Source organism: Varroa jacobsoni, unplaced genomic scaffold, assembly GCF_002532875.2.
Source record: "Varroa jacobsoni isolate VJ856 unplaced genomic scaffold, vjacob_1.0 contig00552, whole genome shotgun sequence".
Classification (NCBI taxonomy): domain Eukaryota; kingdom Metazoa; phylum Arthropoda; class Arachnida; order Mesostigmata; family Varroidae; genus Varroa; species Varroa jacobsoni.
Genome location: NW_019214485.1, coordinates 53,644 through 66,711, shown reverse-complemented (window position 1 = coordinate 66,711; position 13,068 = coordinate 53,644). Strand labels below are relative to the sequence as shown.

Here is a 13,068-nt window from a genome sequence, read left to right as displayed (position 1 = left end):
GCTTTACTCGGACCAAATATTTGGTATTTCAAATAGCACAACGCTTCATTATTTAAAGGCGCATTTGGTTTAGAAATAATGGTTCGCAGCCCGAATTTAAAACTTACCTGTACACGTTATCCTGCCAAGTATACTTACTTCATTTGAAAGCTACTGACCATTCTTCACCTTTAAACTTCTGTCGAGTTGGTTCAAAAGCCATAGAAACTAGTACAGATATTTAATCGGCTTACTATAGATCAGACTATATAAAACGAATAGAAGATTTCAGTCCACATTTTTCCTCGGGCAGAGAATAACCATTTCTTGTTAAAATTGAAGTAAAAACTTGTAGAATGCATAGAAAAATTCGTTATACTTCCTACTGCACTTCATTGATAACCTTGATAATTCTAATTAGTGATCCAGTGCAGCCACTGGCTTTTACAGATGATAAGCATGGCTTCTCTTAATACCCTGAGGCCTGGAACTGAGCAGGCATTACAACCTGCTCTGCCTAAAGGACATCTACTAATACACGTGTTACGTCATGTAACTCAAATTTTTAGCATCACAAACTAGTAGAGTACAATAACTATTTTAAGAACTTTCAGTATTATGGGTGTAGGACAGCAAAGTCTATTTAATTATCATTAAGGAAAAGAAAAATAAAAATAATTTCAGCTTTAATCTATGTCAAGTACTACCATTTTAAATGTTTAAAAATTTAACTGAATGGCTTAACTGAAAAAAACAATTGCATAAGCCTTTAGTGTGCGGCATTATGAGCCATATATATTTTGAAGTGTAAAAATTATGTACTTTAATTGCAGGATATACGAAAACGTGGTGACAATGCCGTGTGGTTTGTACTTCGGTTTTACATAGAAGAAATAATTCTATTTTTAGATTGTTTAATGTTTTATTTGATTCTAAATTCTATTCAAACGACAGTACGCTTAAGGATTATTTTTGCCAAAAGTCGGAGTCACAAAACTCAAAGGTTAGATTTTACCCGAAATAAAATAACAAGAGACATTCGACTTATTTGGTTCCCTTAACAGAATATTTCCGATTTCCGGACATGTGCCAATGACCTAGCCGATGTCGTGGCTGCAGATGATCGTACTGCAGCTATCCAATGCTTTTCTTTAAGGGGTATAGCATAATACATTAACGTACGTTGCACGGAGCTTCAGTACGCTAATACTCATCGAATTTTATAATCCTAACCTGATGAAATGTACCTTCCGACCCTTCAAAGGCCTACATGCTGCTAACCGCATCAGCATTGTTTCAGTGCTCGTTTATTGAGACTTCATCTGTTCGAAGTTATTTTACAAAAATAGTGAGATTCTCCTCAAGCACTACTCAGTGCGGCTCCTATATAAACCTCACGGATTCTTTGTTCGTCAATATGCTGCAGAACGTTATCTGCGTTCCCTTGAGCCTCCTTCAGCTGTTATGAGCTATATAAAACACAGATGTTAACTAAATGTTTCCATCATGTACGTTTGGTATTGCCCGTCTCCAAATAGAACACAGATGAGTATGACATCTCTCCTATGTCTATTATATCACTTTCTTAGGCTTCGGATTAGTGCTTTGACCCACTGAGTGTGTATGTGTCCACGGCACCAGCTGCAAGAGGTGTTTCGCCACACATAGCTCTCTACTTGGTTGACACCGTCATTCGCTCAGTTCACCAAAAGGTTTTCATTGCATTTCAACGCTAGATCGTCAATTGAAGCGCCCCGTCGTTGGTTAGATTTTAAAATCTACGTGGATTGCAACTTAGGAAAATGCGAGGTCATTTTCACGGGAGATTCACTGGACCAGCGAAATGTTGAAACCCAATTCAGCGCCGTGGTTTTTCCCGAAACGAACTACATTCATTCTGAGGCTATAGACCATTTTGGGCCCTTGATTAATTTGTGTCGATTTTTTTAGAATCGTGTAACTAAACCTCGATTGCCTACTGGACTCAAACCCCATATGAGTATGACGCTCTCATAAACCATGTTATGTTTATGACTATACAGCAGGAGGTCGCTTCGCTTTGCTTTATGTGTACAATGTGAACCTGTTTGACTGATTGTCATGTTGAGAATTAACGGTTTATGATCCAACGACTCGACAGATGCTGGATAAAATATTCAATAAAGTTAACTAATTTGCATATATTAAAAGCTGTTATATTTGAAATCCGTGTTCTGTTATGCGAGCCTTTACTCGTTCACCCTGCAATGAACCAGCTGACGCGAACAGATTATAGATCTTGAATTGAGCTTAGTGTCAGGAAGATGATCCAGATACGCGGAAGCCCACAGAAGCCTATGGCTTTAGCAAAAAAGGCCAAGAATACTAGCCACAATATTGACTACAGCCTGCCATAACAAACTGGAAGACAAAATCTGTCGGCATTTTTTGCGTAGGACCTTTTCGGCAGATAAATTCCTATTCATCTTAAATATATGAGTAGCACCACGTCACCGCGCAAATAAATTGTAATGCATAAAAGACGGAAGTTAGAAATAAGGTGCGTACAGTGGCAGATAGGGTAACGATTTTCGAAAAAAACGTAAGTAAAAAATATTATTGGAGTATGTAGCAGGTCTTATTATCCACTGTTGCGTCATCTTCATGTCATGCGACGCCTTTCGCGGAACACTCGTACTTTTTTTTAGTTCAACGATGTATAGCGATGGGGAACACAATGGCTAGCACTTTAGCAAAGCCATCGTAAAACTGTAAGAAAAACAAATTAGAATTCTTGTCCCGTCATTTGTTCATGCCAAGCGTTATATGTACACAAACAAATATGTACGAATGACCTCTAAATTCTTTACCGTGCAGTACACTCAAGGGTTCTACAATTAAAGAGAAACGCCAACATAATATAGAACTGAATACAGAGAGAATGAGAAGGCTTCTATCTATTTATTCGTTTTTCTATTATTGAAAGCCATTTTATTTTAGCCATTGAAATACGTTACACTTAAGGAATAGTCTCCATCCGTCTTCAGTTCAAGATGCTTGTTCTTCGACTGGGTATAAATTCGCCAACTGTTCAGCCTTAGTCTACTTGTGATACTTTACATTCTCATTTTTACCTCCCACCTACTTTCTCAGCAACAAACAGCCACGGTGATACTACTGCATATTTCTAATATCAACCTACGTTCGATTTCAAATAGCAATCCCGAGATGTCTACAGAACTTGTTTCAGTCTAATTCTTACGTAAACTTATTTACCCTGGGGTCGGCCTGCACTTTCATCCCTAGAAATAAATTAAATATTTAGGTAGGGTGGATAGTGTCTACCCACCCATATAAAGACTAGAGATTGAATCAAATGGGTTCGGTACTGATTGTTTTGACAGTCATCTGAAAAATGCAAAACAAAATAATAGTAAAATTTTTTATCACTTAGTAAAATAAACTAACCCATTGTATCTTTACGATGCTTGTTGTTTTTAGTGTTTTGTATAGGAAACAATTTTGCGATTATGCGAACCGAAATTATTTAATGTAATCCATAGTATTTTTGAATGATTCGGATAGTTCGGATGATATTTCTCTAGAATTTCTTACCTTCAATAAATTCAGTACCTTCAATAATCTACAGAAGAATGGTTCTAGTGAAATAATTTATTCATCTATAAAGATTCATTCCATTTATATAAATAGACACGAACATCAACAACTTGAATGTACTTGGTAAGCTCCAGATACGATCTTATTTAGGAACAAAATTACGTATGATCGCCACTGCACGTTATTGACTTCGATTTGAAAATTGCTCTTGTGTGAGCTTCGAAATACGTGATCGGTAAATCTGATTGCTGACTCTTCTCTGAAAGCGTCAGAGTGCATAGGAACATCTGACAATGACTCATAGACGCACAGGACAATGCTATCGTAGCCCATGAGTGCATAGGCTGAGGCGATGCGACCTACATGGGCGACAAAAAGAAATACCCAGCGTTAAATTATTTGGGAAATTCTCATATGTACATCACTTTCTTTCGGTATTTCTATTTTTAAAAGTACTTTGATGAGCTTATAAGGACTGCTCAAAAGCGCGTATAGTTGATCTTTATTTTTGCTTTGTTCTCAGAAGTAGTCGGCACTTCATGATAATATATGCCCAATTGTTGAAGGTGCACTGAACATTAACGCTTCTGTTTAGCGTATGCTTTCTTTGTTCTCCAAATCTACACCCTTTATTGGAGTTTCTCCTCCGGCGTAAGTAGTTTATACGGCATCATCCTGCGATGAAGTATGGTCCTATAGCAACCCCTTAAAGCACTCAACGTAATCGACACTACAAGTAGCAACCCTCCATTTCGGTGGTAAAACTCCAGCGTCGACAAGTAAGATATGTGTGGCAGAAAAATGTAAGGATAAGTGATCACTTCCTATAGATCAAGTCGTTTATTAAAGAGGTTAGATGTGTGGTAAAACAAAATGTCGTTGTCTACTTTTCCAGCCATACTGTTGTTACTAAAAGCTTCTAAAATATCAAAACATCTTGAAAATGAGGCTGGTGAAATGAGAAAATAAGTTAAACTCTACAGCCATACTCGAAGGAAATACATGTAACAAGATTTCGCCTATTCTCATATAAACAGACAAGAGCACATGCCACTGGGCTGCAAGTTACCACAGATATCTAACTAATAAATTAATCAAGTAGCTATTTGCATTACGTATACGAGACACATAAGCATGGCACCCTAAATTCACTTACCTCTCATGATCAATAAAAACTATTTGCGAACATCCTAAAGATTATCCCTGCGTTAAAAACTGACATAAAAACCATCTTCAGCAACGTTCGAGAAGCACCGGATGATTCCGATTTTCCGAGAGTGAAAAGAAGATTTTTTTACGCAGAAAATGAAAGACCTCGTTCCCCTTTATAAAAGAGTTGTACATAGAGGCTTTTCGATAGTGTTTTAATAGAGAACGGGAGAAACATGTAGAGTCCAAGCGCAAAAATTATTATTATTATTATGCTATCGGATCAATTTTGCATCACAAAAATTTGGTTCACATAAAAAAATAGATAATATTTGATGACACTTATATTGAATTTTTGTGAATCATTTGCTGGTCATACATAAATAGGGTAAACAAGGAAGATACTTTTGCAATCGAATAGATAACAGTCCCAAAGTATCCTGGTTTGTTTTTACCTATTTTATTCTGCATGTTTTTTTTTTTTTTTAGTTTTATCACTCTTAGTGTTATTTCAAATAGTGAAAAATAGTTTATATGTAAGTGCAGTTAAATTGTGTAAGTAGTCGGACACAATCGAAAAGCGAAGTTAATAACTTATCTAAATATGATATGACAATAATTACAGTTAAATTTAGATAAATAAACTGTACCGACAGGACCCCAAAACAGTATACATAAATTTTAAATAAGGCGAGTATTTCAACAAGAAACGTTCGCAACGTAACTTTTCACCTTTTTATAGGGATAAGTATCGAACTTCATGCAAACCCATAGAAAAATTTAGTAACACTAAACATTGGAGGCATTGTTGGAGGTGGACTTGGACTGCTGCACATGCCCAGCGCAGGCTTATTAAATGTCTGCCCTTAGAATACGCTATTAAACGAAAAACTAGGAAAAAATTACATATATATAGTAAACGCTAACATGAGGGTGTATTTAGTCAAATGCTATAATACCACAGCGAACTTCTTTGTTGTTTGAGATGATCATTTCCTTCGCAGCCTAAACGAGTTCATCGACCGAGATCGAACAATCCGATAAAAGCAAGAATTTTTGTGACAAATCGTCCAAGAAATTACTTCGTTCCATCATATTATTATTGTAAATATCAGACGGGCGGAAAAGATTGTGCAACTTTTTTCATTTCTTTTCATTTTGAATTTTGGAACTCACACAATTTGCTTTTCGAATACGTCGTGTTTATGCAATCGACCTTTTTGCAGCAGACCATTCTTGTACAAACCAACCTTTGGCCTGTCTCCACCTGGTACCTCATGTATCAGCATCCATAGTTATTATAATCTTCTTTTTCTGTGGATCTTAACGGTATGCGTTAGCTGTCCTATGTATGACTTCAGTTTGAGAAGGAAAATCGCAGCCAACAGTTACTTTTATACCGACGATATCGATCCACAAGCATTTTTCCTCCTTTTATAACTAAGCACCTGCTTTTTTCAAGATTTGTCTGCCTAAAGAGTTTAAATTTTCGGCACTTTGCCAATTAAGTATCTGCACATGTTCACTTGAAAAGTTGGGGTAAAAGATTCAGTGTACATTTTCTATGTACATAAACAAATATTAGGTTAGGTTAGGTTAGCTGTTAGGTTAGGTTAGGTTAGGTTAGCTTAGCTTAGCTGTTAGGTTAGCTGTTAGGTTAGGTGCAATGTGCCCGTTGGAGCTAGATCTGTACACTATTCTATCCAGGATAATCGATTCCATTAATCGAACTGACGAACTTCTTTTTTGGGAAAGATAAAAACTAACAAGTACACTGGTTTTTTGTCATCATCTAAATAAATTTTTCGGATTTTGCATCCGGTGTTCACGTCAGACGAAGCCTTAGCGTTGTGTCGTCACCCGGATATGTTTTGCTGAATGAGTAAAAAAAAAATTAATAAAACATCAATGTTGACCGAAATAGCGACTTGTACGATGGATACGCGAGAATGCTTACTCTGTAAATTAAACCTAGCTACTAACTACTTTTAATGTAAATCTGCTGTAAACGAACTATTTTCAGGCAAATTAGAGGTTGGACATGAGTGCGCCTACACGAGCGTGTTTTGATGTTTTAGATCGTTCTTCGAAAAAAGTGTTTTCTTTAAAATGGGGTCTACTTCGAAGCTGAGAGAACTAATCTTGATGGTTTACCGAATAATTCCTAGCGCTAAATTTACAAGATGTATACTAGGTAGGGTTCACCATTTCAGATGGAAGCAGTATCAACAAACCTTAAATAATTAGATCCATATATTTTATCGGTGATTCTCCTAGTCTGTAACAAGCTATACCATGACGAAGTAGCAAAAGTTGAAGCAGAATATGAATATTTCAAGTAACAGGTCGAACTACTTTCGAGAAAGATACACGTGAGTATATTTTATCTACATTTGATATATGCATAAAATTAACATATGTATTGTCCATATTAACACATAAACTTAGTAACCCGTTCGTCCGCTACTATTGTCATTCAGTAGCATTATCTAATCAAATTATACAGTAAAATATACAATATTAAAGACGTACCAGACATGCAAACCTAGTAAGAAAAAAAAAGCGGCACCATTAATCGTATCTAGCTTGAGCCAAAAAAACACTGTATATTTGTGGTCTGGGAGCACAGAATGATGTATTTCCTGACTGGTCTTGTAGCAGCGGCAGATTGAATCTACTTGCCGGAAAGCCTTCCATAGACCGGGGCGGCAGCAGCGTAGTTGACAGCCTGGTTGGATCCGAGAGGGGCATAATCGGCGAGAGGGGCACTCCAACTCACGGAATACTGGCGTAGGCGGAAGCGATGCAACGAGAGCTAAACTACACTATTTTTGTACGACGATTACTGGCAGGCGTTCTTATAATCGAACGCTAGATGCTCATTAAGGTCAGTTTCTCGCCAGAAGGTATTGCTGGGGATTACGTACTACTGTTTGATAAGCTTCATAAAAATTTCCCAGAAAAATGAACTAGGAAAATGAATGGTCGACAGCCTTTCTAGTGATGATTTGTGCTTGATTCTTCTAGCTGCAGTTGAGAATTATACTGTTGTTGGACAATTGTAATATATATACGTAGACATATATTGTAGTACATTGTACTGCTGGACATGAATTCACTACCTGTTATAGTACTGGTTCGGGGCAATGCACGCTCTCAGTGATTAGAGCTTCGTGTTTTTTTGGCATTTTCTGTCGAACTGGCGTTTACGATTTTCACGCAGTAACTATTCGTCTTCACATCTTCTGTTTCCATCTTCCGACGGCAGTCTACTCGAACGAGTCAACGATATCTGCAATCTAATGCAGATTCGTCGCTGGGTATATTTAATACTAAAAATCCCTATTATGGAACGTAGCTGGGCTGTTTTTTTCAAAAAGCAATGCAAACCTTTAAAACGTAAAGGAAATGACGCTGCTGACGAACACGGACGAGGCCTTTATGCAGTGATAGATTTATTAATTGTATGTTTAGTGGAAGTTTAACTACAAAGCTGTAGCAAATACAGCCCGTAGGTCCAGCAATGAAATCTCACTGTGTTGTATCACTTTTGAAAAAATGTCATAATAATAATAATAATAACAAAAGCGAAAATTTACAAAAACAAAGACACGGTTTAGAGGTGACCGAAAAACCCTTACAAACCGAACATTAGCGGGTAGGGCTTTGCACACCGTATATGACTACCTTATCGATTTTATATTTGATATTGAACATACTATTGAAAGGAAATAATATCTTTAGGCGACAATCATCGACACTGAGAACGCTTGCGGCAAAGTGAATCGTAGAAAAATATAGCACAGATTCCCATTGAAAGGTGCAGCCGAACTAAATTAGTCCCTTAAATCACTGTATAAATTAGGGTCTAGCTTTCGTAGCACGATCGACTCGGTCAATGTCAGAAGCATTGGATATTTTGAAGCGAAGCAATATTAACTATGTCACGCTAGCCAACATAGTGCAAGCCTTAGTAAAAAACTTCAAAATGAAAAAATAAAAAACATTTGCACCTGACAACTTAAAATCAAATGTTAAAGTCTTAAATCAAACACTAACTTTCCAGCACGAACTGCTTTTTCTTTGTTTGATATTTTCATAGTTTGATTATTGCTAGTCCTACAATTTAAAATATTTTCATTTCAAATAACACTAATTATTCACGCAGTAAAAATAGAGATCGTTTTTTATTGCAATGTCAGTATCCCTACGCTAACAACTTAACTTAGAATTGTCTCAGCCCAGTTACCACATGGGTGAATAAAGAGGTTCACTCAATGGTTGCATCACGCTTTGATTTCGCGAAATTAGTAAGGTGTTCAAACGAATATTTTCAAGCTTTTTCTATTGGCATCAGAAACACTTGGGTCATGGGCTTTTCGAGAGAAGAAAACCTATTCGTAATATTTGCAGCACTGAAGGCAGTTAGACAATTTTCTGAAGTATTGACGCATGACGTGCTCCTAGAAGCGTTTTCTTTATCAGTCACATCAGTACTCTGATTTATCCATTTGTGCAATATGCGCTACCCTTACATTGTTACAAATTTCATATTTGCATTAGTAGAATGATATCTTTGTAAATATTCAGTCAGTCTTTTATTTATATTAGATTTTAGCCGTTATAAAATCATTGTACTATTCTCTAAATCGCTATATTCATCACAACTCAAGCTGGATCGGGAAAACTTGTGTGCGAACAATATTGGGACACTCACCTCCCCTTGTACTCTCGAAAACCTAGCATAAAATTTAATTATACGTATAGACAGATTATTAATAAAAAAATCTTGTTAATTCTGTCTATCGTAAGTCAAGAAAAATGGCATGTATTAATAGTCAGAGACCACACGTCTTTTTTCCGGATTTGTTTATTGATAGCAGCAAATCTACCTGCAGAGGAATTCAGCGTAAGGTCCACCGTAGACAGAAGCGGCAATGGCCTAACCCACAGCCTTGAAAACCGGGTGCAGCATAACGTCGGTAGGCGAGGAGGTAACAGCGTAGCCGTGGTCAGCGTAGGCGGAGGCAATGCGGGTCAAAAGGGCGACGAGAGTAAACTATGCAAAGCAGTTTGCATCATTTCAGAAGTTCGGATACTCGGAGCGCTGTCTACTAGTACACGATGTTAATGCTATATATATGCTTCCTTTTGAATCAGAGCCGCGCATTTCTTGATGCCATTAAGGTACGATTCGTTTGTTCAGTCAGTTAAAATAGTACCTGATTAGAGGCTGGAAACACTTCTAGCAACCTCTAAGACTGTTGTTAACGTAAGCCTTGAATATGGCATGATTACGATTCGTTCTCGATTCTTTGAGTCGAAAAGTACACTGTTAATAAAAATAAGCGGTACCCTGCTTATACAACTTGTGGTATAACTGGTTCCGAGCTGCTATGGCTGAGACTATTCTCTTTGCACCCTCTTTCTCGCTACTTGAAGGCTGACTCCAGATTCTGCAGCTTCAGTTGTACTAAGTGTTGGGAGTTTTACGTGCGATATTGCCACTAGACATCGAACGGCTGGTTTCCAGCACGGAACAAAAAGTGTCCACGCTCGGATTTGAACCAAAACCACTTCGTGCTAGCGAATGCCGGCACGAACACACGCGTACGTAAAACTTGAAGCTTTTACCCACTATTGTATTTGGCAATTGCTTCTACATAACGATTACTGTTTGCGCGTCATCAACTTTGACCAGGTCGAACTATTTCTTTCGTAAATACTCTATAGCCATGTTCACACCCCGTACAACATGGCGCGTGACTGTTCCTGAGTGCATCGCAGCTGCGACAGAATATCATGTAATTGCATTCACAATAAGGTAAAGAACAATTTTAAAATTGTACAAAAGAACACCAACGTTAGCCTAATGGCGCCTGAGGACTGAATAGCGGTTTTCTCTCATGTACGCACGTCATTTTGCGTAAACATTGTAAAAATTATCGATCTGTCGCGTGAGACTTTGACTGTGCGAGTTACATGATCACGAATATATTCGAGAAGGTTCATCTACTTAGTGGGTCACTTTAATTAAGGAACTCTCGAGGCCTAGACATTTAGAACTGCTCGGAGCGCAAGATTGTTTCTTCTTTGAGCGTACAAAATTACATTACCGAGTCACCAAAACAGAAACGCATCTGTTATAGGTTAAACGATAGTTCCATTCGATTATGCATCGTAAAATGGCACCTGTCCTTTACGATATTTATATAAGTCTAGTAAGGCTTCAAATATCACACCTAGATTAGTAGTGGCCTAGATGATCAAACCTTTCACTAGACGGGCCAGGGTCCGTGCTTCAGGACCTGTCAATGACACACAAAATTTTAGTAAATAAAGCACACTGGAAACACATTGCAAGCAGAAGGGTAGGCTCAGGCATCGTACTACATAACGATGCTGGTCCAGCGTCTATGGCTTCCTCTTCTCCATATGACTGGAGTGTGAAACGCTAATTGCAAATCATGAAAAATCTACCGCGTTTTGATCTAGGCATCCGGACAGCAAAGTGTGAGATAGACTCGAAACCCGTTTGAAAATAAGGCTCTGAACGAGTTGATTTAGGACTCATTGATGATTTCGTAAAAAAAAAAACTCCGACCATTTGAGTGCAGCAAATATCTGCTTTCCGTTTGGAAAAAATGTAAAAGTACTACGATATAATCATTCTGTAAGTACTAAAATTCAAGTTCAGCTATGCGATATCAACTGTTCGAAATGCCAAATGCTATTGCGCTACTAATATGATTTAATTGTGTGGAGCATAGTGGTTACGTAAACATAAACATGACCCACAACGACAGCCCACTGTATCATCGAAATTTGGTGAGATGAACTCTTCGTGGCTAAACATACTAGCTTGAGACATTGTAGTTGCTTAGAAATAGAAAAGTAACAACACAGATTGTTATTATTGCCATATTTGCCTACATGACCCTCTATGATAATACCGAACTTTGGCTATAGTTGCCGCTCAGCTGACCCTTCTATAAGAATCGTCGGTTTCGTTTATAAAGCAAAAGTATGACCCTGTTGGACGGCAACATGAAGGAGCTGTACAAAAGAAGATAAAACGATTTATCCATTGTCTTTCTCATTGTTCATTAATACTTTAATTAAAGAGCGTTTCCACATTATTCGAGCTAAGCTAACCTGCATGCCCAGAAGGTTTCTAGGCAAAGACGTTGTCAGTGCATCATTGTAGTGAACGCTGATAATTGGGATAATAAAATATGAAAAAATACATATTTTCATCCTATCACGTTAAACGTTTAGGAAATCATTCTATCTAACTAGCGACCTTAACAAATAATAGATAACAATTTTTCCTTGGTACATTTTTTGGCAAGTTATTAGACGCGTGCAAACTCTACAGCGGTTAGGATAACAATCCACAGCACGTGCATGTACCTCCTGCCCTATTATATTTATACACAAAGGAAGTTTTATGTTTCAAGTTTTATGCCCGGTATCATTGCTAAGCATCTCATCAAACAGCTAGCTCCCGTCACAAAACGAACCGTGTTTATTGTTGACCTCGCACCTAGGCCACAATGTGTTTCTAAAGTTAGCTGGAAAACACGTTTCCCATTAAACCATTATTCGCGACGCAACCGAGTGAACCAACGGCTTTGATCTATCTAAGGTATAGTAAAAATAGTATTACGAGAGTGCTTAAAGTACACAGTGCGTTTTTATTTTATTGCATCAATACACAGTCTTGGAACGGATGAGCTGGGACAAATCTACTTGCGGATGAGTCCATTGTAGAGTCCGCCGTAAATGGGGGCTGCGTAAGGGCCACCGTAGCCGTAGCCATAAACGGGGGCGTAGGCACTGTAGGAATATCCGTAGGCGGGAGCGGCATAGTGGCCATAGGCAAGAGGGGCGGCGTAGCCGGTGTAAACAACACCAGCGTAGGCGGAGGCGATGCAAGCCACGAGGGCAACGAGAACAAGCTAAAAATGAGCGACAAAAATAAATTGTTAAGATATCTACTCGTGATCGTGTGAATTTGTAGACTCTAAAGGTAAGCGATCCGAGATTATAGATACGACTGATAGAGTGTACATAACTGAAATTCAGACGGCGCTGCATTTTAAGCAGAATCTTGTATGATTAATAAGGATATGGCATAGAACATATCTATTTCAAAAATCTGAGATCACGTTGTAACTGACTTCAGACACAAAAATTCTGCTGCAGTTAAAAAGCCACTGAGGTTACTTACGACGGCCTTCATTGTCAAGTGCAGGTTGAGGTTCTTGCGGGCGAGAACTGTGCTCATGATCGCGTTTCGTGGCCTTTTATACTGGGCCAAGCCTTGAAAACGTTTGGCTT

General features: G+C 38.1%; 1 protein-coding gene across 1 annotated transcript; it reads right to left on the bottom strand.

Annotated features, from left to right (window-relative positions):
* Window positions 1-12,402: 12,402 nt before the first annotated feature.
* Window positions 12,403-13,068, bottom strand: LOC111271354 (uncharacterized). Its single transcript, XM_022852089.2, has 2 exons — window positions 12,959-13,068; window positions 12,403-12,686 (listed from the first exon to the last, which is right to left on the bottom strand). Exons 1-2 carry the CDS (start codon window positions 13,013-13,015, stop codon window positions 12,474-12,476), a joined length of 270 nt encoding a protein of 89 aa, XP_022707824.1. The 5' UTR covers window positions 13,016-13,068; the 3' UTR covers window positions 12,403-12,473.